This window comes from Prionailurus viverrinus, chromosome A3, assembly GCF_022837055.1.
Source record: "Prionailurus viverrinus isolate Anna chromosome A3, UM_Priviv_1.0, whole genome shotgun sequence".
Classification (NCBI taxonomy): Eukaryota; Metazoa; Chordata; class Mammalia; order Carnivora; family Felidae; genus Prionailurus; species Prionailurus viverrinus.
In genome coordinates this window covers 58,588,513-58,614,594 of record NC_062563.1, presented here as the reverse complement: position 1 = coordinate 58,614,594, position 26,082 = coordinate 58,588,513, and the positions used below count along the sequence as shown (strand labels likewise).

The 26,082-nt window shown below is 39.4% G+C and overlaps 1 protein-coding gene across 50 annotated transcripts in view; it reads left to right on the top strand.

Moving 5' to 3' along the window:
- Nucleotides 1-26,082, top strand: part of MAP4K4 (mitogen-activated protein kinase kinase kinase kinase 4) — a 194,069-nt gene that overhangs the window by 116,325 nt on the left and 51,662 nt on the right. For all 50 annotated transcript variants that reach the window (XM_047851577.1, XM_047851620.1, XM_047851613.1 and 47 more), the window contains 9 exons: nt 1,450-1,575; nt 2,828-2,938; nt 8,736-8,826; nt 11,361-11,491; nt 14,052-14,106; nt 15,569-15,647; nt 18,971-19,146; nt 21,486-21,558; nt 23,078-23,288. In XM_047851577.1, coding sequence (XP_047707533.1) covers nt 1,450-1,575; nt 2,828-2,938; nt 8,736-8,826; nt 11,361-11,491; nt 14,052-14,106; nt 15,569-15,647; nt 18,971-19,146; nt 21,486-21,558; nt 23,078-23,288 — 1,053 coding nt within the window. The remainder of the gene's footprint in view (nt 1-1,449; nt 1,576-2,827; nt 2,939-8,735; nt 8,827-11,360; nt 11,492-14,051; nt 14,107-15,568; nt 15,648-18,970; nt 19,147-21,485; nt 21,559-23,077; nt 23,289-26,082) is intronic.

The following is a 26,082-nucleotide window of genomic DNA, read 5'->3' as shown; positions in this document are numbered from 1 at the left end:
CAATTTTTTTAAAATTAAAAAAAAAAGAATCACTGTACTGAGTTTGTTTTGTTACATGTTGGGTTTCTAAAGCAGTAGTGTACAGTTGAAAGTTGTATTTTAAGAAATTTTGTTTTTTCATTTGGTGTCATCACTAATATCTAATTAATAATGTTGTAGCTTTTATCTTAACAGTATTTTCAAACCAAACTTTAGATCCGTGAGGCCTTATAAATGGGTTTTGGAGATGCGAGGCTGTCACAGTAGGTTTCTTCAGCCTGTGTGCATGCATGTTCTTTCACATGCACTGTCTTTCTCTTACACACCTTGACTACTTAGAAACGCTGAGTCTTCCCTGGAGAAGGAAGAACATCAGTTGTAAGTGGATTGAGCATGTCAGTAAATATATGTAATAAAGGGAATTCTAGAGATCTGATTATCCAGTGTTTCTCTAAGATCATTATCCTCCCCCAGATGCTGTTTTTCTAGCCAGTGTGGTTTTTCTCTTTTCCCCCACCTTCTCTCCTCTTCATCACTTTAATTCTGCTTTCCTCTCATTCTCATGCTGTCCATAAATCTTACTTAACATAACCCAGCAGGTAGTTTGGCAGACTCTCTCTGTGTCATGTGTATGCACCAAGGGACAGAATGCCCATGCTGTTGCAGGTACTGCCCCAGGGGTGTATGAGAGAGAAAGGCGGAGACTGGCAGCCCTCACCATTCACAAGGACAACTTATTTTTATTTTCCAGACCTGTGTCACCATCTGTTTCTTTCATTCTCCTTCTGATCTTCTCACACAAACTCTACATTTCTTCCTCTGTTCATCTCATTTTAATAAAGCAAGAGTCTGGGGGGTGAGCCAAGTCTAAAACAACCTGCTGTCGCTGAATGATGTTTTATTACTGTGGCTCGCCGGACTCACCTGGATCTCTTTTCGGGGTAGTGGATCTCATTAAGCGTGCCATCCGTCCAGGGCCTGCAGTGCTGCTCTATATTCGGTAATCTGCCTGTGGCCACACCAGAAGGTAATGCTTTCTGCAAGGTTGTTACAGGTGAAGCTTCTCTGCCTTTGGTGTGCCAGATGATTTACATGCACAAATCTTTTCTAGAAAAGAAACAACTTTTCGTTGTAATTAGTTGAAATAGTACCAGTCAGTTCTCTTTTTTCCTCCCATTTTTACAAATGAGCAAATTGAGGTTCAAAGGTCATAATTAATGGAATAGCTGCTCCATGCTACATCTTATATACATCTGTAACTTTTATACTTACTTATTTCTTGCATAGCTTGTAATCACATTTCAAAGGGTGAGTCTTGTTGAAGTCCCCAATTCTTGTCACTAGGATAAAGTGAATGTATGTCTCTCCCTTGTGGGAGGGGCTGGGAACTTGTGTTATTGCCTGTGGGTGAGGAAGGTAAAATGCACATTATTCAAAAGCCACACATTTTATTTTTATTTTTTTCTTAAGGATGAAGAGGAAGAAATCAAACTGGAGATAAATATGCTGAAGAAATATTCTCATCATAGAAATATTGCAACATATTATGGTGCTTTCATTAAGAAGAGCCCTCCAGGACATGATGACCAGCTCTGGGTAGGCAAATGTTTCCCGACGGTTTTGTGAGGTTTCCTCTTTAGTTGTACTAAAAAGGACAGTAAGGACCTTCCAGAGGGAGGGGAGAGAAAAGCAAAGACAAAGGGGGTAGTGCCTGGTATCTTCCTTGGCTTTCTTGGTTAAAGGTTAAACAGTCTTGGCTGAATGTTTATTTTTATGTTGGCTTCACTTTGCGTGGAAAAAAGTTAACTTCATGTTTCAGGAATAAAATGGCACTTTTTAAAAGTAATGTAACCAAAACGCAAGGAAATTAGGAGCTCGGAAATTAAACCAACAATAAAAACTTTATTTATGGAAATTAATACGGAAGCTCAACTAAATGCATCTTCTTTGCCATCTGGAAGGGGACAAGTCACAAGAAAACAATATGACAGTATTTATTAATATTGATGACAATTAATTGAAAGTATTAAATTCCAGGGATATTCCTAGAATTGGTAAACATTCAGCCTTATCTCTTACTGAGCCACGTCTGTCTTGAAGATAGTGACACTGACATGCTGTCAGATCTGTGGTTATCATGTTAGTTATGCCAAAGGCACTGGACTTAAAAAGCAGGAAAATAAATACTTTCTCTAATTTTTTAAAACTCATCATAGAAAATTTGCAAAATTAAGGCAAAAGAGAAGCAATTAATCTTTATTTTCATTGCCCAAGTCCAATCAAAGTTAAAATTTTAGAATCGCTCGATTCATTTTCTAGGTATTTAAAAAATATACTTGTGTTCATATTGTATAAACATTTAGGTGTTGTAAAAAATGTATTTTTAAAATTATGTACTGCTTTAAAATAGCATTTCTCTTAATATAAAAGGTTGAGAATCATAATGTATGGAAGATAGAATATCTTTGACTCTGGCAAATGAGAGAAGATGTTAGAGTATTTCCATCAGATTTCTGATAATTAGTCACTGATTAAGGACAAAATGGTCTTCCCATGCCCACATGAGAGAGGAAGAACACTTTAGAATCTCTGCACTGGGGGATGTGCTGTTAAATATCAGAAACTCTTAAATCTCCTGGATCAAACATACACAGTGAATAAATTAAATGGCGAAATGAGCTCTCAGTAATTTGGATGCTTCCAAGATGATCATGTACCCAGATCTTTAGGGAAGGCAGAGGGGGGTTAGACTGCTTTCCTGACTTCCCTCCAGTGTGTACTAATAGCTGTGATGCTCTCACTGACTGCTAGGATGTGCTAGTCACAGTGTGTCTTGTCTGTCCCGTAGCTTGTTATGGAGTTCTGCGGGGCTGGGTCCATTACAGACCTTGTGAAGAACACCAAAGGGAACACACTCAAGGAAGACTGGATAGCTTACATCTCCAGAGAAATCCTGAGGGTAAGGAGAAGGGCGAGTCTATGATGCCCGGTACATGGTCTTGTGTTTCCATTTTCATTTTCCTAGCCCTGAGTATTACTTTGCATTAACTGTAACTGTACAGATTGTTCTTTTCATGACAGCCAAGGGCTCTGTATAACTGGCTGGCTTTGATTGTTTAAGCTACATCATGGTTTTGATTATGACAAGTATCTAAGGAAAGTAGACTTACACAAAAATAGTTTTCTGTATTTCCCTGAATTCACCCTCCAGGTGTTAAAAAGAAAATCCAAGTGAAGAGAAATCGTCTCTAACTATTGTTTTATAGGAATCCTGTGTCTAAGCTTATGAATCAATATCAATGATGCCAATCGCTGGCTTTTAGGATCATCTTGTGGACTTTGACATTAACTCTGAGAATTTGTTGCAATATTTACGAGGGGAAGTTCTAATGTTTAATGTTTTTTACAGCTGATTGAAAGCCAGTTTATTATGTTAACGTTTCTGAACTACTGTTTTAGCAGATTCTAAATGATTGCGTTCAGTAGTGGTGCTGCACTTATGCCACGGGCAGAGGGCCTGTGTAGATTGCATTTGGAAAGTGCGTGTGGGTTAGCAGTGGGCCTCTTCCCTTTGGCCAGCTGTCCCAGTGTCACTACCCCTTAATTACACATTTAGATGATTTTGTTGGATTTCATTTACCCACCACATTTAAAAAATAAAGACTGTGGAGTTAAACTAGAATCTAATTCTTATGCTTCTCTCACTAATAAAAAAAACTGTTGCTGTATTTTTTATTTATAGGTAAATTTACCCTACTTTTATATTTAAGTTTCTTAGAGGATTTCAGGTTTAAAAAACACCACCTAGAATTTACAGAGATGAATTTTAATTCCTTTTTTTAAGATATTTTATGAAGCCCTTGAAATTAAGCAATTCCCTTAAGAAAACTAGTCATAGGGGCTGAGGTGGAAGAACCTTACCTTCTCTTTATAATCACACTCAGATTTCATTATGAAAACATGAGAATCCTATCTTTTATGGTTATTGTAAGAAGCAGAGTCTAAAAGTGGAAAACTAAGTATCCCATCCTGTACTACTGTGAAAGAGTTCACCAAGTGGGCAAATGCATTCATTATATTAACAACTAAAACTCTTGGCATGGTCTGCAGGAGAAAACAGTGGTTAGAGTGAGGCAGATGTGGGTTTGAGTCCTGCCTTTGCTACTTACCTGATACACACCCCTGGCAAAGTTACTCCCCTTTAAGGACTTTCTTCATCTGTAAATTTTAGATACCAACCTTATGAAGCAAGTGTCATTGTTATGAGAATTAAATGAGTTGGTATATATGAAATTATTTAATGTAATGTGAGTATATAACGAATTGTCAGTAAATATTACACTTACTGACACCTTTTGTGTATATAATTCCAGTGTAGGATTTCTCAAGCAGAGATGTAGGTTTTAGTATGAATGCCCTAGGTGTCAAATGTATTTTGCCTATCAGAGACAACTAACATGTTTTTATGTATGCAGGCAAGCATTTTTCTACTGATCGTGTAATAAGTATATTTAGCTATTTTACTTCCATTGATCTCAGACATTATTTTAAAGATGCCCAGGTTGTTTGAGGCCCTGGAATGATCAAAATAGCTTAATGGACATCCTTCTGAGATACACCAAATGTTTTCCACCTCAGTGGGTACCTGAAACAAAGAGTTCCCTTCATTTACATTTCATTTAGGATGGCAATTTTTTCTATAACCAAAGTCTAAATGAACTAAAAACAAGTCTCTGGAAGAGTCAGTGTGTCACAAGCTAGTGTGTGTTTTTTCACAGGGACCACTGAGAGTCCACTTTGGTAAAGAGAAAGCAATATGGTAAGAAGGAGGTGAGCTGTCCTGGAAAAGGAAGGCACCCAGCCAGCCCAAGTGGATAACCTGGGTTCTCAAAGACACTGCTGGGTTAGCTAATTTCTGCAGCAGCGAAACTTGTCTACCTTCTTTTTTAGGAGAATGTTATTTATTTATTTATTTATTTATTTATTTATTTATTTATTTATTTAATATATGAAATTTATTGTCAAATTGGTTTCCATACAACACCCAGTGCTCATCCCAAAAGGTGCCCTCCTCAATACCCATCACCCACCCTCTCCTCCCTCCCACCCCCCATCAACCCTCAGTTTGTTCTCAGTTTTTAACAGTCTCTTATGCTTTGGCTCTCTCCCACTCTAACCTCTTTTTTTTTTTTTTTTCCTTCCCCTCCCCCATGGGTTCCTGTTAAGTTTCTCAGGATCCACATAAGAGTGAAACCATATGGTATCTGTCTTTCTCTGTATGGCTTATTTCACTTAGCATCACACTCTCCAGTTCCATCCACGTTGCTACAAAAGGCCATATTTCATTTTTTCTCATTGCCACGTAGTATTCCATTGTGTATATAAACCACAATTTCTTTATCCATTCATCAGTTGATGGACATTTAGGCTCTTTCCATAATTTGGCTATTGTTGAGAGTGCTGCTATAAACATTGGGGTACAAGTGCCCCTATGCATCAGTACTCCTGTATCCCTTGGATAAATTCCTAGCAGTGCTATTGCTGGGTCATAGAGTAGGTCTATTTTTAATTTTCTGAGGAACCTCCACACTGTTTTCCAGAGTGTCTGCACCAATTTGCATTCCCACCGACAGTGCAAGAGGGTTCCCGTTTCTCCACATCCTCTCCAGCATCTATAGTCTCCTGATTTGTTCACTTTGGCCACTCTGACTGGCGTGAGGTGATATCTGAGTGTGGTTTTGATTTGTATTTCCCTGCTGAGGAGCGACAGTGAGCATCTTTTCATGTGCCTGTTGGCCATCCGGATGTCTTCTTTAGAGAAGTGTCTATTCATGTTTTCTGCCCATTTCTTCACTGGGTTATTTGTTTTTCGGGTGTGGAGTTTGGTGAGCTCTTTATAGATTTTGGATACTAGCCCTTTGTCCGATGTGTCATTTGCAAATATCTTTTCCCATTCCGTTGGTTGCCTTTTAGTTTTGTTGGTTGTTTCCTTTGCTGTGCAGAAGCTTTTTATCTTCATAAGGTCCCAGTAATTCACTTTTGTTTTTAATTCCCTTGCCTTTGGGGATGTGTCGAGTAAGAGATTGCTACGGCTGAGGTCAGAGAGGTCTTTTCCTGCTTTCTCCTCTAAGGTTTTGATGGTTTCCTGTCTCACATTCAGGTCCTTTATCCATTTTGAGTTTATTTTTGTGAATGGTGTGAGAAAGTGGTCTAGTTTCAACCTTCTGCATGTTGCTGTCCAGTTCTCCCAGCACCATTTGTTAAAGAGGCTGTCTTTTTTCCATTGGATGTTCTTTCCTGCTTTGTCAAAGATGAGTTGGCCATACGTTTGTGGGTCTAGTTCTGGGGTTTCTATTCTATTCCATTGGTCTATGTGTCTGTTTTTGTGCCAATACCATGCTGTCTTGATGATTACAGCTTTGTAGTAGAGGCTAAAGTCTGGGATCATGATGCCTCCTGCTTTGGTCTTCTTCTTCAAAATTCCTTTGGCTATTCGGGGCCTTTTGTGGTTCCATATGAATTTTAGGATTGCTTGTTCTAGTTTCAAGAAGAATGCTGGTGCAATTTTGATTGGGATTGCATTGAATGTGTAGATAGCTTTGGGTAGTACTGACATTTTGACAATATTTATTTTTCCAATCCATGAGCAGGGAATGTCTTTCCATTTCTTTAAATCTTCTTCAATTACCTTCATAAGCTTTCTATAGTTTTCAGCATACAGATCCTTTACATCTTTGGTTAGATTTATTCCTAGGTATTTTATGCTTCTTGGTGCAATTGTGAATGGGATCATTGTCTACCTTCTTTAGTAGATGTTAGATTCACATGCTGTTACTATGTTAAGATCCTCAGAAGGTTGAGAGTCATGAGCATACAGGCCTCAGACATCAGTAGGAAAGCTCTCTTGGGCTGGCCCACTGAGACTCTTGACCAAAGGTTTACCAACAAAGCCAGCCATGTTCATTCCAGCCCACTTCTACGTTTATAGTCCGCACAGCTATTGATGCATTTTAGTAGAAGCTGATATTCATTGTACGCCTTTCATAACCAACACTGAAGGACAACCTTTGATGTTCCTTTGCTCTATGTCCATGAATGAGAGTTACAGGAAGAATGTTTTCTGGTTTTGAAACTTTGATGCATTTGCTCTAGGGTGGTATTTACTGTGTATTTGGACTATCTTTGCTATGGAGGAATAATTGTGGCTTAACTTTTGGCATGGCAGTAGTTGAACATGCATTCTCTCTCTTCATATAGGGAAAGATGTACTCATTTGGAATAATCATAACTCAAGTTCACACTGTCTACGAGCTATTAGACACACCTTGAGTGGTTTCACCTGGAGACACATCAATCCCTTAGCAGTAGGGACAGGAAGTAGATATTTCTTAAGTTTATTGCTTGTAAGAAACAAGAGTGCATGCAGGCCACATTTCTTTGAGAAGATGTGAATACTTATGTTTGTTGTTGCTAAGATAATCCTGTAAAAGTATAAGATGGGGGTTGTGAAAGAGAATATAAAATGAACTGAAATAATAGAAGTAGGAATTATGAAGGAATTAGGGAAGCTACTTTTTTTGTTTGTTTCTTCTTTGCTGTTCAAAGTTATGCCATGCTGAAAGGAGAGACTTTCTTCCTAACTATAGCACTAACATACCATATATTTTTAGTGCCTTTTTCCCCTAGTCAGTGCTTTGCGGTGTAACACTGCACATCCTGTGTGGGGGGAAAATAAACAGGGCCATCAATAAGCTCAATTCTGCTTTATAAGCAGACTAGTAAATTGTTGTTTAGAAACCCCCTGTGCTAGAAAAATTAGTATTCTAGAGCGGCTGTTATATTTAACACATACCCTACACAGTAATGATAATAAAACCTCACACAAAAAATCAAACTGGAAAATGAAATAAACCTTTCTTCTGATCTGGCCTTTTTGAATTGAGACATTTCAGAATAAATAGGTTGCTTGTATCTTAAGGAGGCAGCCTATAGATTTGGCTTCTCTAGCTAAAGATAGAAAAAGTACAGGAGTTGTGAGAATGACACCTTTTTGTCTGTCGGGCATCTGTTGGATGCAGAATGTGTTTTTGTTGTTCTGCCACCTCTCTTATGAGACATGCTCTTGGGCTTTGCTCCAGATACAAGGTCATCAGAAAGTGCTAAATGCCCAGTAGGGTTTATATCCTTGGGAAGGAAGGATATTTTATTTGAACATAAAGCTGTTTCAGTGGCAGAATTGTTTTATGCTGGGGTGGAAGTGGGATTGATCAGCAGTTAGCAGTTTGTCACTATGTGGTGGGAAAACTAGGCAGTGTTCAACAGCCAGACTTAAAATCCTCTCTGGCTCTTTGCTTTTCCCCTGGGATGGGTCTAGTTCAGATATACCCACGGGGTCACCCACTGAAAGATGGACATGTAGCGTGGGAAAGGAACCACCCTGTACACAAATAGCACAAATTACAGCAGAGAAACTACAGATGGTAATCTAGAGCGTATCTTCAAGGAACAGCTAGAAATGGGTAATGTTGCTCACACAAGGGACCTAACCCACTGGAATTGGGGAATGGGTACTTCTTTCTGTTTGTGTGGTACTACTGGTGATGTCTTCATGGGAAGGCACTAAGGTTGAATTATAGTACGTTCCGAATATGGTTCATAAAGCTATTGGCGTGCATGTGCATTTTGTTATAAAAAGTGTGTTCCTGGCTATTTGCAGCAACAAAGAACTAAAATTCAAATCTGTCTGTCTTCTTCAGGGACTGGCACATCTTCATATCCATCACGTGATTCACCGGGACATCAAGGGCCAGAATGTATTGTTGACTGAGAATGCAGAGGTGAAACTTGGTATGTGATGCATGTGCCACATGATCTAATACTTCGCCCCTGGTGCAGACCAGCGACACTCTCTACCTCACTGGCATTTAGCTAAAAACTCAGTCTGTTACCCACATTTTCTCTTTTGTTCTACTTAAGAAGTGAGAACTGGGCTTATTATTTTGTCTGGCTCCAACCGCCCTTCCCTCATGCTTCTCCCCTCTGCTCTGCTCACCATATAATAGACTACTGTTTAAATCAGATCACATCACTTTCTTTCTTAAAGACCCGTTAGTGGCTTCCTTTTACACCTGGAATAAAATGTACATTTCTTACCATGGCCCATAAAAAGCCATGGCTCCTACTACTTTCCAGCCCTACTTTGTGACCATCCTCACTTCTCTCTTCTTCAGTTCACTCATTTTTATATTTCTTAGACTTTTCCCTTGGCGTCTTCACATACACTATTCCCCACTGGGAACAGTTTTGAAGTTGCAGTTTTTTCCTCATCTTCAAGACCTTCCCTGACCCTCTGATCTGTATGGGGTCCCACCACTTGTTTCCTCATTGATACTGATCACAATTTATAATTATACAGCTATTTGTTTACCTCTATTTCTGACTTATTTACCAGAATGTAATTTCTAGGAGTGTAGCAACTAGGATGTTTTATTTATGAGAGCATTCTTTTTATTTTTTATAATTTTTTTTTAATGTCTGTTTACTATTGAGAGACAGAGAAACACAGAGTGTGAGCAGGGGAGGGGTAGAGAGAGAGGGAGACACAGAATCCGAAGTAGGCTCCAGGCTCTGAGCTGTCAGCACAGAGCCCAACGAAGGGCTCAAACTCACAAACTGCGAGATCATGACCTGAGCTGAAGTCAGTTGCCTAACCAACTGAGCCACCCAGGTGCCCCTTATGAAAGCATTCTAATCTGGCACCTAACTTAGTGGCTTAGATGTAGTAGGTGCTCAGTAAATTTAGATGTGGATGCTTGAATGGATGAGGTCCAAAGTATCTTCCTGGAGATGATTTTATAATGGTTCTTCTATATTTCCTGTTTCCCTTACCTGAATTTGAACTTTTTTCTTTTTTCCTTTAAAAAAAATTTTTTTTTAAATGTTTTTATTTATTTTTGAGACAGAGAGAGACAGAGCATGAGCAGGGGAGGGGCAGAGAGAGAGGGAGACACAGAATCCAAAGTAGGCTCCAGGCTCTGAGCTGTCAGCACAGAGCCCAACACGGGGCTCGAACTCAAGGACCATGAGACCATGACCTGAGCTGAAGTCGGACGCTTAACTGACTGAGCCATCCAGGCGCCCCTGAACTTTTTTCAATCCCACTTTTATATAATGGTTCTGTCAAATTTTTAAACAGAATTAGCAGTAAGTTTTCTTCCACTAAGGCATCACAGAAAAAAATTCTTTCTACTCATAAGGATCTACTCCATCTTTCAAAAATCTTACTCACCGTAGTTCTACCTTAAAATCTTCATTATTGCTTTCTTGCATAATACCTCCATTTATCGGTAGTCTGGAGAAATAGGGTGCCCATTTAGGAAATTCCCTCAAAACCAAGATAGGAGACACTTGAATTGTTCTCATTCCCAGTGACTCAGCAAGCTGTGTGTGTCCCCTGCACTGGCCCGCTGGTGCCAGGCCTGTGATACTCCCTTCGTAATAATCGCTTGGTGATCACTTGCGACTGCTATTTGCGTTGCTGCAAATGGCATACACTGCTTGGCACATGTGTCTGTCTCAGGAGCCCTTAGCTTGTGAGCCCACCTCTTGGCCATGTCGTTGCCCGAGTGGCTTCAGGAGATGTACATACACAAGTTGAGTCTATAACCCCACTCCTGTGAGTGATCTCAGCATCGTGCAGTCCTCCTAGGGGTAATGACAATGTACGTAGTGGTATCATTGGCAAACATTCTATTAGAGATCCTGATCTTCCTGTCAGCTCTGCCTCCCACCCTTGAACTTTCCTCTAGACTACCATCATCGTTCGGCTGAGTAGGATGTAGGGGTCGCTCTGAAAAACGGAAGTCCCAGGTACTCTGAGGGGTGTTTCTTAGTATATTTGTGATATAGCTTCATTCTCTTTATTGAATTCATTACTGTGTTCTTTCCAGAAAACCTTTGTGGCTTTCTTCTCTTTCTGTGGTTAGTGCTGCCTCAGAAGCTAGGTCACGTGGGTGTTAGTTCTCCTGAACTTGGAGCTTTCTATGACTTGATCTTGTTTGTCACAGGCATGTTTCCTGCAAGCACCGAACGTCCTAATTCATCCAAAAGTCCTTCTGGTGGCCACTATCCTGGAAGCTCAGGGAAGTGGCTGGGTTCAGGCTTCCCAGGAGCCAGTAGACTGGTAGAGGATCTTGTCATTTTAGTGGCTCTGCTCTGGAGACTGCTCCTTATCAGTGCTGGTGACCTTGAGGAGTTTGTATATCCGTGAAGTATTACTCCTTGAGTTTACTCTGAGGACACCTCCTCCTCACCTTTCTTCGTCTGATAGTTTACTTATTTGCTAATTATGTTCTACTCCTTCCTTTCTCTTCCTCCCACAGTTGATTTTGGTGTGAGTGCTCAGCTGGACCGGACAGTTGGGAGGAGAAATACATTCATAGGCACCCCCTACTGGATGGCTCCTGAGGTCATTGCCTGTGATGAGAACCCAGATGCCACCTACGATTACAGAGTAAGAGGCGCCTACTTTCTTGGCCTTTACTGGGTCCCTGGCATTCCTGAGGGATGGGGGCACTGCTTACAAAAAGCTTACTGCTTTTTCAATGAGAATGACTTGGAAACTTTGTTGCAAGTGCAAATTTTCTGGAACAGTATTGAGATGCTGTCTTGTTATTGTTCATCCCCCATCACCTCTGTTCTTACTAAGTAATATTCTGCTTTCAGGGCAATGCAAGTCACTGACTTGTGCATAGAACTTTTTGTCATGAGTAAATTAAATGCTTCTGCCCTGTTTGCCATCCTTGTAAAATTCAAGAATATAATCAGATGTTTATTATACTTTTAAAAATACTGTCAGAATACATAACAGTAGCTTCATCTATGTGAAATTTTAGAGTATTGCTAAAGAGCTTTATAGCTTTGATTTGGCACACAAATAATATATTTAAATTATTAGAGTGACCTCTAGGGACTTGTATCAATAATGCACTTTTTTGATCTCAATGTAAAGCCCATATTTGATCATCAGATTCAGGTTGAGCGTTTACAAAAATTATTTTTTTAAAAAAGTTCTCTTGCTGTAATTAAACGAGTCAGAGTGTCTATGTATCTGTTAACGGTATTCAAAATTGAGTTCATATTTTCACACTCTCCAGTGTATTTTAGTATTTATTATAAATACCCAATTAATGAAGCTCATTTTAAGCATATGGTATGGAGGAACTTTTATTTTATTTTATTTTATTTTTTAATGTTTATTTATTTTTGAGACAGAGAGAGACAGAGCATGAACGGGGGAGGGTCAAAGAGAGACAGAGACACAGAATCCGAAGCAGGCTCCAGGCTCTGAGCTGTCAGCACACAGCCCAACATGGGGCTCGAACTCACGGACCGTGAGATCATGACCTGAACCGAAGTCGGACACTCAACCGACTGAGCCACCCAGACGCCCCAAGAAATTTTTATTTTATTTTTAAACATGCTGGAGTATTTTACAATAAATTATAGACTAGGTGACTTTTCACTCTTTATTATGTTATTACATATCCAAAAATATTTTCCAGCATACCCAAAATATTATGATGCTTAAGTAAATTAAAAATAATTTCATAGTACAGAGTTTGTAATTAAACCCAACTGGTTTATACCTGGCTTATCCAAACGAGTGTTTAATATAGGACAAGACATTGTATTTGGTTGTTTGGCTACTGTGTATCTTTTAATCAAGGCTAACAAACTGCCCCTCCTCCTCTTTTTTTCATGACACTGATTTGTTGACAAGGCAGTATTCCACCATATAGATTTGCCTTACCATTTTTAAATTTTAACTTTACAATCTTTGTTAAGGTATTTTCCTTGTGTCTTATAAACTGGAGAAATTCCATTAGTATTGAGAAAACCTAAAGCAGGATTGCCTCAGGAGATGGGTATGGTTTGTGTTATATCACACCAGGGGGGCGTGAACATCTGTATATCCCGCCACTGATGCTTAAGATTACTCACTGAGTCCAGGTGGGTGAAGCCCCTCCTTTGTGCTTGACAGTATAGAAAACCTCATAAAAATAAGGGAGAAATTTGTGGGCCTGTCCTTCTTGGAATCAAACATGTGTTTGAATTGTGTAACATAATTATAGGTTATTTAGAAAACTGAGCAACTTTAAATAAATCTTTCATTAGAATATAGCATATAAACAAAAGAATGCTAATGATAATAACTACCCAATTGTCTGCTTTTTAAAAATCTGTTTTGGATTTTAAGAAATTGGCTGATAAAACCTACTTCCGTCATTCATCAGCCGATGTTTATTGAGTGCCTACCACATGCCAGTCACAATTTTGGGGACGCAAAGGTGAATAAAACAGACGAAAATGTCTGCCCTCATGAAACTTGTATTTGGGTGGGGAATAAAGTTAAAATTCAGATTTTACAATTAATATTTCAGGGGACTGAGAAGAGATTCCATGCCTAGAAAGGCAGCTGATTGCTTACTCGTTATTAAGTTTGAGGGGAGAGTAGAGAGGCTCAGCGGTGTGATTACAGTTGGTGAATTCAACTCTGAGCCTTTTATAAAGAAGGCTTTCTAGCCTTTAAACTTTTTTTTAAAGTTAATTTATTTTTTAATTCAAGTATAATTAACATACAGTGTATATTAGTTTCAGGTTAGCCTTTAAAATTTTAACATCTTAATTAAGTTTGAGATAGTGACATAAATCATAAAATTAAACGTAACTTGGGCCAGGAGTCAATATTATTGAACGTAAAGAAATGAGGAGACACACTGAACAGCAGGCATGCAGTGGCTGAGAGAAGCTTTTACATGGACCATCTCTCATTCAGTCACAGATGGGAGCAGTTCTAGTTAACAGGTCAATTTTATATTTATTTTTTCATTCATTCATTCACTTGGAAAGTATTCTTACGTATGTGTTTGTGCTTTTAATTTTCTGGCAACTTCTTTTCAGTTTATATACCAAAAAATGCCTTTAAATCATTTGTGTGACTAGTCAGCAGTGATAAGTTAGTGGCTTCATATCTAATCCAGTAGCTGTAACATACTGTTTTATTTTTGCAGAGTGACCTTTGGTCTTGTGGCATTACAGCCATTGAAATGGCAGAAGGTGCTCCCCGTAAGTAATGTGCTTTCTTCTTTAGCCCAGTTCTTCTGTGTGAGTTAAAATCAGTCTCAAGCCTTCAAAAAGAACAACTTCATGGATAAAGCCTTTCCTAGTGGGGCATTTAGTGGAAGGAATCATAAATACAGTGAAGTTTTAGATGTAAAAGGATTCTTGGCATCCACTCTTCCTTTTGAAGATCCTTGAAGTCTGTAGGCTACATTTTATCTTTTATGTAAGTTGTATTTAGATGTGTGACCTGAAATTATGCTGACATCAGATAATAGGCAGTAATTTTTCTTTTCACAATTTAAACTTTAGTGAAACTAAATCCTAACACGGGACATTTTAGTAATACTTATGTTATTACTTTACAAATAGAGGCCTAACTTTTTATCTGTAGAATAATTTTTTTTCTTTTTTTTTTCCTTTTTTTGGATACTTGTGAAATTTGCTTCTCCCTTTCAGTTAAATCAATGACAACTTCATAAAATTGATTTTTGAGCAGAGACGGGTAGAATTGCAGAGAACAAAGGGACAAAACAGCGTTATCTGCTGGTCCCCCTAAAAAAAGGGGTACACAAAGAATGTGTACATGTCATGCTACATAGTTGCTGCTGAATAAATATTTGTTGAATGAATGAAAAAAACTTCCAACGGCTAAAAATTAGTTTACAGTACAGAAATGTATGTCAGTCTTGAACACCATGTTTCCTCATGTTTCCCTCTGAGGAATTGAGACAGGGATGTATTGCCAGATCCTTTGTTTCAGGTTTTTTTCACAGTGGGAATAGATTGTCTTCTTGGCCCCCATTTCTTAGCTGCCTTGTAAGATTCTTACGAAGGTAAATAAACATACAAAAATGCACATTATCTCTTTTGATATATTAATATGTGCGTTTACACCTGCTATGCCTTTATGGGCAAGTGAAAGAAGTATAAACAGTAAATGCACAGAATCAAAAAATCCATTTTGTTCTCTCGTCTTTGCTCCTTCTTAGTAACACTGGCTATAGCAAAAGAACAGTTAACATTTCTGGAGGGCTTCACTGGGCTTATTACTATGTCTAGGCACTCTGTGAATGCCTTTTCGAGCAGTATCTGATTTAATCCTCACAATGACCCTATGACAATAAAATTATTTTCGTTGAGATCTTATAGATGGTGTAGAAACTTAAGCTATTCACTCTTTTAAGACTTTGAATCCATATTTATCTTTGATTTATGAAAACTTTCCAATGTCAATTTGAATTGTGAAATTATGTTCTTCTTGTTGCTCTTGACCTCCTTATCTTTTGCTATGTTTATAAAGGGGGAAATTCAAGGTGTATCCTAGGGTTGATAGCTGGATGTCTAAACTGCTGGACATAAAGATTATCAGATGATGGGACAGCGCATTTGATATTTTGAGTGAGCCCTAGAAATTAAAAATGAGTAAAATAAGTGCCATACTGACACAACCATCTCCTTTCCCCAGCTCTCTGTGACATGCATCCAATGAGAGCACTGTTTCTCATTCCCAGAAACCCTCCTCCCAGGCTGAAGTCAAAAAAATGGTAAGCTATGTATGCTTTTGTTGTTGTTGTTGTTCTTTCCTTTTTTAAAACAAATTGTTCCTTTTCAGTTTCGCTCCAAGACAAAATTCTAGCCATTTTCATTCCCAAAGAACCTAAGAGCCAGCACCGTGAAACACCAGTTAAATTGGTTTTTTTCTTGATAAATTCTTTTCATTACAAAACATATGAAATACTGTAACATGGTTAAAGAAAAAAGGTTTCACTTTAATATTTAAGCCCACTTTTAAGTATATTTCTAAGCATTTTCACATTAAAAAGCATAGCTGTACTGACTTTGTAGTTCCTCAGGTAAGATAGGATTTGAACATTAATGGAGGCATTTACTGTAATGATTGCAAAACATTGGAATTATTTGTATCTTTTTTCATTCCAGAAATGAGAGGAATGGTCCTCTCTTTGGGCTGCCACCTTTCTCTCTCCCTGCAGCTCACATACTTGCAAAGCCAAAGTTGCTTATGAGTGAAGGGAGATGATGGTGACCTTCCTCGTGAAAGCTTTAAGAATTGTAGCGGTGTGGAAAAGTGTTGATTTGGTTTAGTTTTAAAAGTCTTTACAGGAGAGGGTAGTGCTTTGTTTCCACCTGAGAATGTTGCTCCCTTATTTCTCCTTGAACTTTTTTTTTTTGAGTCCTTTCCTCTCACTTTGTCTCCATTCAGGCTCCTCATGCACGTGGGTCCTCTCCCTTTCTTCCATTCCTGTTTTCCAGGGCACGTCTGTCTCACTGGTGCCCACCTCCTACTATGGTAGTTTTCTCCCCTTCTGAAACTATTCTCACTTATTTTCCGATGAGTGTTTTCTCCTCTCAGGTTCTTGACTCTAATTCTGAAGTATGTGAAACATCTCAGTTTCAAGCGTTCTTCTGTTCTGGATTTGGTCTTTTAGCCATTACTGTGCTCTTCTTCTTTGTTGCTCATCTTCTGATGTTCTGTGGTTTTCTTTGCCCACCTGTGGGCTTTACATGCACACACGTGTTTTCACTCTTGTTTCTTTCATACTTCTCCCTGTTCCTCACTGTCTTTACCTACCTTTTGTCTGCTGGCAGGAATTTTCTCATTCTACTTACACTGTCTTTAACCACCTTCAACTCCAGATAACTGAGCTTATCTAGTTCCACTTACCAGTTTTTAGAGAGTTCTCTAAAGCCATACAGTTGTCAAGATTTTAGCCCCACTTGGTCTCTTGTACTGAAACATGATAGCTGTAGTCATCAATGGTGGGTGGCCAACTTTAGGGAAACCAAATGTGTATAGAGGACATCACCAAGGAGTAAGTTCTGGGGGTGGGTAACACTATCTAGCTAAACTAAATAATGCTATTTTTATTAAAGGGAGTTTATGCTCTGTCTTCAGGGTACCTCACAATTCACAAGTCTTGTCAGCTGGCCCCACTCTGATTATTCTGTCTGTTATTTGCAGTTTGGGATTAACCATTCTGTGTATAATACGGTGATCTAAAGAGACAGCTGTAGATGGCAACAAATCTTCCTGCTTTCTTACACCACATTTTCTCTAAAGTTGATTAGATGCATTTTCATCCATTTACATTATTGCTGTCATTTTATCCAGGTATTCTGAAAGAATGAGATGATTGCAAACATAGTGTTCTTTTTCCTTTCTGATTGCTATCTTCCTATCCACCAGTGTAAATTTCTCCTGCTGGTTTTAGAGAAGTGATCAGTGAATTCTCTTCTAGCAGAACTTGACAATTGATTTTAAAGAATATATTGTAGATCATTGATTCCCAAATGTTAATTTGTAGACATAGAATGTGAGAATCCCTTTGGAATCTTCATTTAGGATTCCAACCTCAAAGTGTTTCTTGTTTGTTAGGTCTGAGGAGTGACCCAGGTATTTGTATTTTTAGTAAACTCTCAAAGTGGAGTTGATGGGCATTGGAGTTTAGGAATCTCTGTGTTAGAGCAGTTTCCACTACAACTGTGTAAACTCTACCATGTTCCTCACTAGCCACAGAATAAAGTCACAACCTTGCTGTGTGACTTTGAGGACCCTTCTCTGAGCTGATTCTGACCTATTTTTCTGTTCCTTTCCACTTTTTGTACTAGCATCAGAAAACGATTCATTACTCCCTAATACTTTTCTCCCTTTGTTCATGTTGTTCCTTTCACTCTGGAATGGTGGCTTCTCTCTCCCATTTCTAGAATATCAACTGTCCTACTTTTTTATGCTGGCTAACCCCCTGTAGCGGTAGTTCTTTCTTCCTCTGTAAGGTTGAGTACATACCTGCTATTGTGCGTCCATAGATTTCCTCCACTTTATTTCCTATGTGTATTTCTTACAGAGCCTAGCATAAACAAATGTAAATTGAAATGTAAATATTTGTCGAATTGAAAAAAATGGGAAATTTGAATGGAAATACAAGACAATAGAAGTGATTCTTCAAAGTAGTGAAGTAATTAGAACTGAACTAAAGACTGAACAACTCATTCATTCAACAAAAATTTATTACATACCTCTTGTGGTCTGCCATGCTCAGTGCTGGGCATTGCCGACAAGTTGAAAAGTAGAAATCCGTTCCTGACCTGTACCCCAGCAGGGAAACAAACATAAACATGAAGTGTATAGTCTATTAAATGCAAACAACCTTAGAGGAAAGGCTTCTAATTTTGGGCATGTAGGGTGGAGTGTTTCCAAGGAAAGCCTTACCTAAAGAAACCATATCTTATCTTAGTCTCAAAAGATAGTATAGTTAAGTGTCTTGGCCAAGGCCATGGATGGGGGTCATCATGAGCCAGGCATGGAGGAAAGGGGAAAAGTAGAAGTAGCTAGTAGGGTAAATGTTTGTGACAGAGTCCTTGCCCTCCTCAGAGCTATTATGTATTTCTGTCTCTGTACATTAAGCATAGAGAACTGATCGAAATGTCGTATTAACAGGTTCAAGAGCCAAAGCATTTGGTCATTTACCAGCTCCTTATCTTTGTGTCCATCCTTGTCTTCCAGGTTCCGGACATCTACTATCCTGTCTGCCTTCATTTTCACAAAAACTCCTGTGATTAAATGACTAATAAGCAACATTACATTTAAACCTAGTTCATTTAAAGCTGACTGCTTTCAGAGCTCTCTGTGGTGTATTGGTGGTGGTGTGGTATAACTCTTAAACCGTGTTTAAGTGATGCTCCTTATCCACAATGGTCCCGGGTTCCTCGTACTTTCCCTGTGCATTTGCAGAATGTTCACAGTGAATTATGAAGCTCTTGTATGTTTTCAGACTAATAATTTACTGATATTTTGGAGCTTTGCTCTTTGCAGTAGAAATTCGATGATCTTTGTTACTTTCTCTTACAGGTCAAAGAAATTTTTTAGTTTTATAGAAGGGTGCCTGGTGAAGAATTACATGCAGCGGCCCTCCACCGAGCAGCTTTTGAAACATCCTTTTATAAGGGATCAGCCAAATGAAAGGCAAGTTAGAATCCAGCTTAAGGACCACATAGACCGGACCAGAAAGAAGAGAGGAGAGAAAGGTATTAATCTGTTTTTATTTTCATCTTAAAAAAAAAAAAAAAAATTGAGGTTTTTGCCCACCAGAATAGGTTACTCCTTTTCCACCCAGGAGTTTGTGCTCCCTTGGCTGGTGCTGGCATAGTTTGTCTCTGCTCTGCGGGTCAGCCATGAGCCTCAGGGCCAGCCCAGCTCAGGTGGAGTAGACCGGAGCTGCATGCTCTGTCAGCAAGCTGACACCAGATAAACCGCCACTGTGGCTGGTCAGCATGAAGGGATGTTTCTCTTGTTCCTCCTCAGGAACATGTCTTTGTTGCTGCTCTTTTTACTTCATTATGTGCATTTGCATTCTGAATAAGTCACTCAAGGTTTATTGAGCACCAGCTGTGAACATCACCATCCGTGTGTTCATTGCATGTCTCTCCTACTTGAGAACCCTCTGGGTTTCTTACTGCTTTACTCTGTGCAGGTGGTATGGCCAGGCCTGGGCCACATGTGTGCCTGACTACTTTTCTGTCACCATAGCACAACATGAACATGTTAATTATTTAATGTTTCTTTCTGTTCCTGGTGTCTTGGTTTTATATCTCTGTGTGGTCTGTATCTACCTGTCCGGAGCACCGTCTGTCTCCTTGCTGTCCAGCAAGATGGAGCTCAGGCTTCTCCACCATCTTCCGCCTTCACCGAGGCCTCCAGCTCACATTGATCTTTCTGTCTTATGAATTCTTATCATAACTTTACAGAACAGCGTTTGATAACTGGCATCTTGATGGTGAATTTTTTTGACGTTCAAATTTCAAGGCCAAAAGAGAAACTAAGAAGAGCAAGTTCAAGGCAGTAAAAAGACTTGGTCACAGTCCTCTTTGGAGGTCTGTAGTGAGCTTTTTACATGTTCTTTTCAGTCTTCAGAGCTACATTATCAGCGATGCTCACAACTACTTTTGGTCCTCTGATATATTCAGTTATAAAAGTAATTAAGTTTGGTATGTTAAGCTATGCAGTTACAATAAGTGAACTGAAATTTGAAAACAAAGCTTTTTTGGGGGTGGGAGAGGGAGGTTATTTGTATATGGAATCATTTTCCCAGTATGTACTTTCTTAATAATAGCTCATCGTCATGGAGCATTTGCTCCGTGCCAGGTGTTTACAGAGTACTCCGCCTGGACTCTTGTGCACATTTGTGGATGGGAATTATGGAGCACTTTATCTTCATTTCTTTATTTTCAAGTTACATTCATTTACCTTTCAGATACCCTCAGCCTCTTGTCAATAATTAATAGTTCATAGTACCAAATCGTAAACATAACAGAATACTACTTAAAAGAATCTAAAGATTACTTAGGTTAGAATTTCCTTTGGAAGCTAACCTATTTTTATGTTCTTTAAAATTATACAGTTTTGATGGTCTTCTCATTGAAAAGAACTAATGTTGTATATATAGACTGATGAATCTGTAGATACGTGTGTCTAGAATTATATGTAATGTAGACTGACCCCATTTTAAGTTCTCAGAACTGTTTTTCTTACCGAGATACTGATTTCCAACTTCTGTGTCTCTGAAAAAGGTTAGAAATGTGGTTTTTGTTTGCAAATAGACTTGTTTTACACATCTCTTCAACCTTTCTAGTTTTGATTGCTCTCTGGAGTGAAATTGTTCACTCAAAGTTTAGGTACTGACCTTAAGTACAAGGTCTGTTGCTTGGGGTGACGTAGTATAAAACCTGCTGATGTGAAAACAGGTTGCTTATGTTGACATTTTTGCTTAATGTGGTGAAAGAAGAGCACCTTCTCTCTCCTTCTCTTGCTGTATTGTTTTTGCACCGATTTTTCCCTGGCTTCACCTTTGTAATATGTGGGGACATTGGATTTTGTCTCTCAATGCCCCAAGTGCTTCCTGTACTTCACTCATCAGTCCCGCAGACCTTTCTCTCTGCTGCACTCTGAGTGGCTCCCTGAGTGCCAACAGGAACCAGATGACATCTCCTAGTTGCCTTAGTTTGGGCAGTTAATCTCTTTCTTTAGCCTTTTGGCATCAATGGGATTTTGCCAATTTGCTGATGCATTGGAGTCACTTTTCTTGAGTGTCAAGAGCTTGAGCACCCCTCTCACAGCCCTGTACCCCCTCACCAGTGTATCCCATAAGGGACTGTCTTGAATACAGTGAAATCTGCTCTTCCATGGGGAGTAAGGGTGGCCCAGGGAATTGGGTGTCACCCCCCTCCTTCCCCAGGTACTCCATATACATTGCCATTTTCATAAAGAACGTATCGTTTATTTTCTGCCATAGTGCTCTTAGAGATGTTTGTGTGTACATCCATGTGTCATGATTTGTGAACTGTTCCATTTATCTTGTCCTTTATAGATGAAACCGAATATGAGTACAGCGGGAGTGAGGAAGAAGAGGAAGAAGTGCCTGAGCAGGAAGGAGAGCCAAGGTAATAATGATGAAGCCACTGTTCAGCTTCCTGCTTTATGAAGAGGTTGTTTCATGCTAATGCCAGGATTTCAAAAGATGCCTGCATAGTTCGAAGAAATCTTAAAGTACTTTGAAAGTACCTTAATCTCTTCATTCTTCTTCATTCTTCAAAAGATTCTTATGAACACTTTTCTCCCTCTGGATTCTCTTATTCAGTGGTGCTTTACCAAGATTGCACCGTTTCCCCTCCCCCAGTTATTTGGAAATGTAGAATGTTGTGTTTGGTTCTGAGGGAAGGGATCTTGCCGCTGGCACTTACTGCTCCAGAAGGTATGGATGGTAAATGCTGTGCTGCGTATTAAATAGTCCTACCCACAAAGAACTGTCCTGCTCATGGGCCAGTAGGGCCTCCATGAAAAACACTGCAGTCTTTACTAAAATGTTTTCTGTTTTTGTTTTGTTTTGCTCTTCCCACAAGTGTGGTTACCAGTATTGCATTTTTTCTACAAGTGTGTATAATGTCCTGACCCATCTACTAGTCTATGTTTTGGTTATCTGTGGCTTCCCAAGGTACAGTGAAGCAGAAGGTTAAAAGGTTTGCTAGTATGAACCTTATAGTAACTATTCAAGGAATATGAGATTTTGAAATTTTAATAATGGTCTTGCCTGGCAGTCCTTTGTGCTTTAGCCACACAAAACTTACTGAACAAAAGGAGGCTGGAAGGGCGTGTTGAGAGACCTGTAGGGACCCACGTGTGGGCGGTGGGGGTTTGAAGAGAGCACATGAAGAGATGAGAAAATCTTCTGATAAAACTCCGTAATATCCTTTTCTTCATACATAGGAGAATGTTTTAATCCATCTGAGACTAAATATTTTCTAGTAATTTGAATCGATTTCATGAGAAATATAATTGTTTTGGATAGGAGTATGATAGAAGGAGAGAGTGGTTTCAGGAGATTGATTTGCCATGTTATTTCTGGGCATTGGAAGTAGAGTGGTGGCTCTCAGCAGGGAGACCAGCTAGGAATGATGTTGTTTATCTCCCAGTGGCTCATTCTTGGGACCCACTTGGGCTCAGCTGCTTACTCTGGAAATAGGCAGTGGGAGGGCATACGTGACAAGACTTAGTGGACCAGAAGAAGGAGGGAAGGGTAGTGCTGAAGATTACTCTGATCATTCTATTGTGGTAGACTCAGAACGTGATGTTGCTTTTATTGGTGGGAAATAAGGTGGTCAGAGAGGGACTAATGAAGTGGGAGAAGAGGATTTCAACTTTCCTTTTATAGGGTTTGAGTTGATTGGAGAATCCGAAGTTAGAGATGTCTTGTCATGCAGACATCCCGGACAGAAACAGATAAAGGATGTAATACTATTGAGTTGTAGATACAGTTATTCCCATGTTTAGTTGAGTCCCAGGGTGGAAGGAACTCATTAAGAGGATGAATGAGAAATGGAATATAGCATGCTGAGGCTGCTGTCTCATCCGGAGGGCAGAGTGATCTGTGAGTACTCCTGAAAGCTCTGCCTTTTCCTACAGCTCCATTGTCAACGTGCCTGGTGAGTCGACGCTTCGTCGGGATTTCTTGAGACTGCAACAGGAGAACAAGGAACGTTCCGAGGCTCTTCGGAGACAGCAGCTACTGCAGGAGCAACAGCTCCGGGAGCAAGAAGAATATAAAAGGCAGCTGCTGGCAGAGAGGCAGAAACGGATTGAGCAGCAGAAAGAACAGAGGCGGAGGCTGGAAGAGGTAGGAAGAGGGAAATGTCCAGTGGGTATTCTCTTTCGTTATTCACACTGGTAGCCAGACACTCAAAGGAATGTTTTCTGTAGCCTCCTGATGTGATACCTTTCCCCTGCAGGTAACTAGCTAGTTAGGTAACTTAGCTAGTCAGGTAACTTCAGAAGGAAGGCTTCTGTCTATGGTTTCGGACTGTCAGGTCTTCACATTCCTTGAGGTCTTTGAAATGTTTTCCTTGCTTGTAAAAACTGAAGGACCTGCCCCACCATTGTGCTAGATGCAGAGCAGCAGGGTCCCAGAGACCGCATCATACCAGTTCTGGAAAGGCTGTTTCTGTTTGTGGTTTAAGTTGGCCAGCTCAAGCTTGACCTGACTTAGTTTCTTCTCTTGGCCTCTGGATCTAAGTTCATGTGTACATATTTTTCTGAAACTTCAGACTTTTTCACAGGAAAAACATTTTTTTTGGTACAGACACCTTAACTTCAGTTTTTTTATAAATGCCTTAACTTTAGGCACACACTATAATAAGGGATGAAAAAAAGAATTACGTTGGGTATAATACAAATGCTGTTCTGTAATCTAATTGTTATCTAGTGAGATTAATTATATCCTGTGATAGGGAAATACATTTTGTACTACCTGCTGCTCATTTAATTCATTAATACTAAGCACCACTGGTGATGTGGTTACCCACAACTTGTTCGTTTGTGATTCATAGAAGTGTTATTTCTCTTTCACTTGGGGCTCAAAGAAAGTTTTGATTTTATTTTCCTAACTACCTTTCATAATATGTCTCACAGCTCCACGTTTCTCATTCATAATAATACAACTTCCAGTTTCTCATTCATAGTAGTCTCCACTTAATTCATACACCTTATCGCTTCACATTTCTTATGGCAGAAAAAGAACCCCAAACAACAAAAAAGCCCTGTATTGATACTAAACAGTGGAATTTAATTTAGATAACAGCACATATTACACAAGTTAGTTAGGAGTGTATTTGGGTTGGGGGGAATCTTTGTTTTGTGTGTTTTATAGCCTGAATTCTGCAAAACTTATACTTTTACCTGAGTTAGAAAACCAATGTCTGTCTAGCTAAGGAGAATGGAAATGTTTAGCCTGGGCTTGCAGAAAAAAACATAGGACATAACCTTCCTCTGTAGGAGGGACAATATTGCTGTTTGTGTAACTCTTTTTGTGGCTTCTTTGCAAACTCTTTTGTAGTATTTTTAAGACTTTCTCCATGTTCTTTGAACATAACAGAAACCCAGAGTAGTCCAGTGTTTTTCAAGGTTGCCTGTTGACCGTGGACTTCATATATGAGAATGCTTAAGTTTTAAGGCTCAATTTCCAATTGTGTCTTTATGCAACATTCTCCACTGTCCATTTAAATCCTGGGCTCTACTTTCCCTGAGGACACGATACAGGTTAGTTTGGTGGTTTGTAACTTTAGCTCCAGCCCGTTTGTAACACAGAATTTGCTACAGAAATTGCTTTCGGGCCAAGTGGTAGTGAGACAAGTGTTCGTTATCCAGCCTCTGTGCCCAGTAGGGAGTGAGGATTACAAAGTGAAGACCAGCACTGGCTAGAGGAGAGACACTAAAGTTTTACAGCCATTTTGTTTTATTAGTTAAAATAAAGACTTGAGGATTAATGATGTCTGCTAAGTGAGAACTTTGCACTTTACTTGCTTTAATTAGCCCTTTAATTTCAACTTCTTAGTAAAAGTTCAAACTCATAGTCACCTCTTGGCACCTCTTAATCAGAAAAGATGGAGCTAGGTATGAAACAGGGCACATTTGCATGAATAGAATCCACTGATTTAGATTCTTGGTAATCTAGCTCCTTTTTTCTAGCCCAGGGTAATTAAGCATTGTCTATACTCTAGGTCCCAGAAGGTAATTTGGGAATATTTGAGCCCATAAATGATTTGTAACCCTTTATTGTCATTAAACCTTCAATCAGAACTGTGTGGGGAATAGGGATTCTTTTTGTTATTAGCAAAGTAGGTGAAGATGGTTAGCCTCAGTCATAAGATAAATGACAGTTAAAACTGAAAGGAGATGACAAATATCTGGCAATGACTGGCAAAAAGAAATGGCCCAAGAGTCAAGGTTGTAGGGAAACTGAGTATAGGTTTTCCTTTCTATGCAGCTGCCATAAGATCAGGCTTATTGGTGCTAAGGACTCCTGTCACCACCATTTCTATTTCTGAGCTCTCTTTGCAGGTTGGTGCTTTTGCCCTGCCTAAGTTCTTCATCTTTAAGAAATCTGTATGGGTATATACTCCACTCTTCCTTTGCTCCTTGAAATGTGCTGATAGGATCTCTCTCCTTTGTTTTCCTCTGCTTCCTCCTCCTTGGCTTCTGCATGAACTGGAGATCTTAGAAGCCCTTGCAGATATTTTTGAGTCTTGTCTCTCAGTTTTGCTGACAATGAGGTTTCTGTTTCTGTTTTCCATTTTCCTTGTTGCTTTTGGATGGTCCCAGGCTAAAAAGGGGAGAATGCTGAGCTCAGGCAGCCAAGTTTGTACTGGCAGCTTCGTCCACTCCTTTTCTGGACCTCACAGCTCCTCTAGTGTTTGACTTTGCTCCTCAGTCTTTCTCATCAGGATCCACTCAGGGTTTTCTCCGCTTACTCTAAGTATTTCATCCATATTCAAGACCCCGTGTGGTAATGACCCAGCCTCAAAAATTTTAATATTACCATTTACTTTTCATATTTAGATGCATCATCACACCTCTGGCTCAAATAGAATTGTTGCCTCTAGCTCATTTTTTTCCCCATAAAAATTGTTCACAGG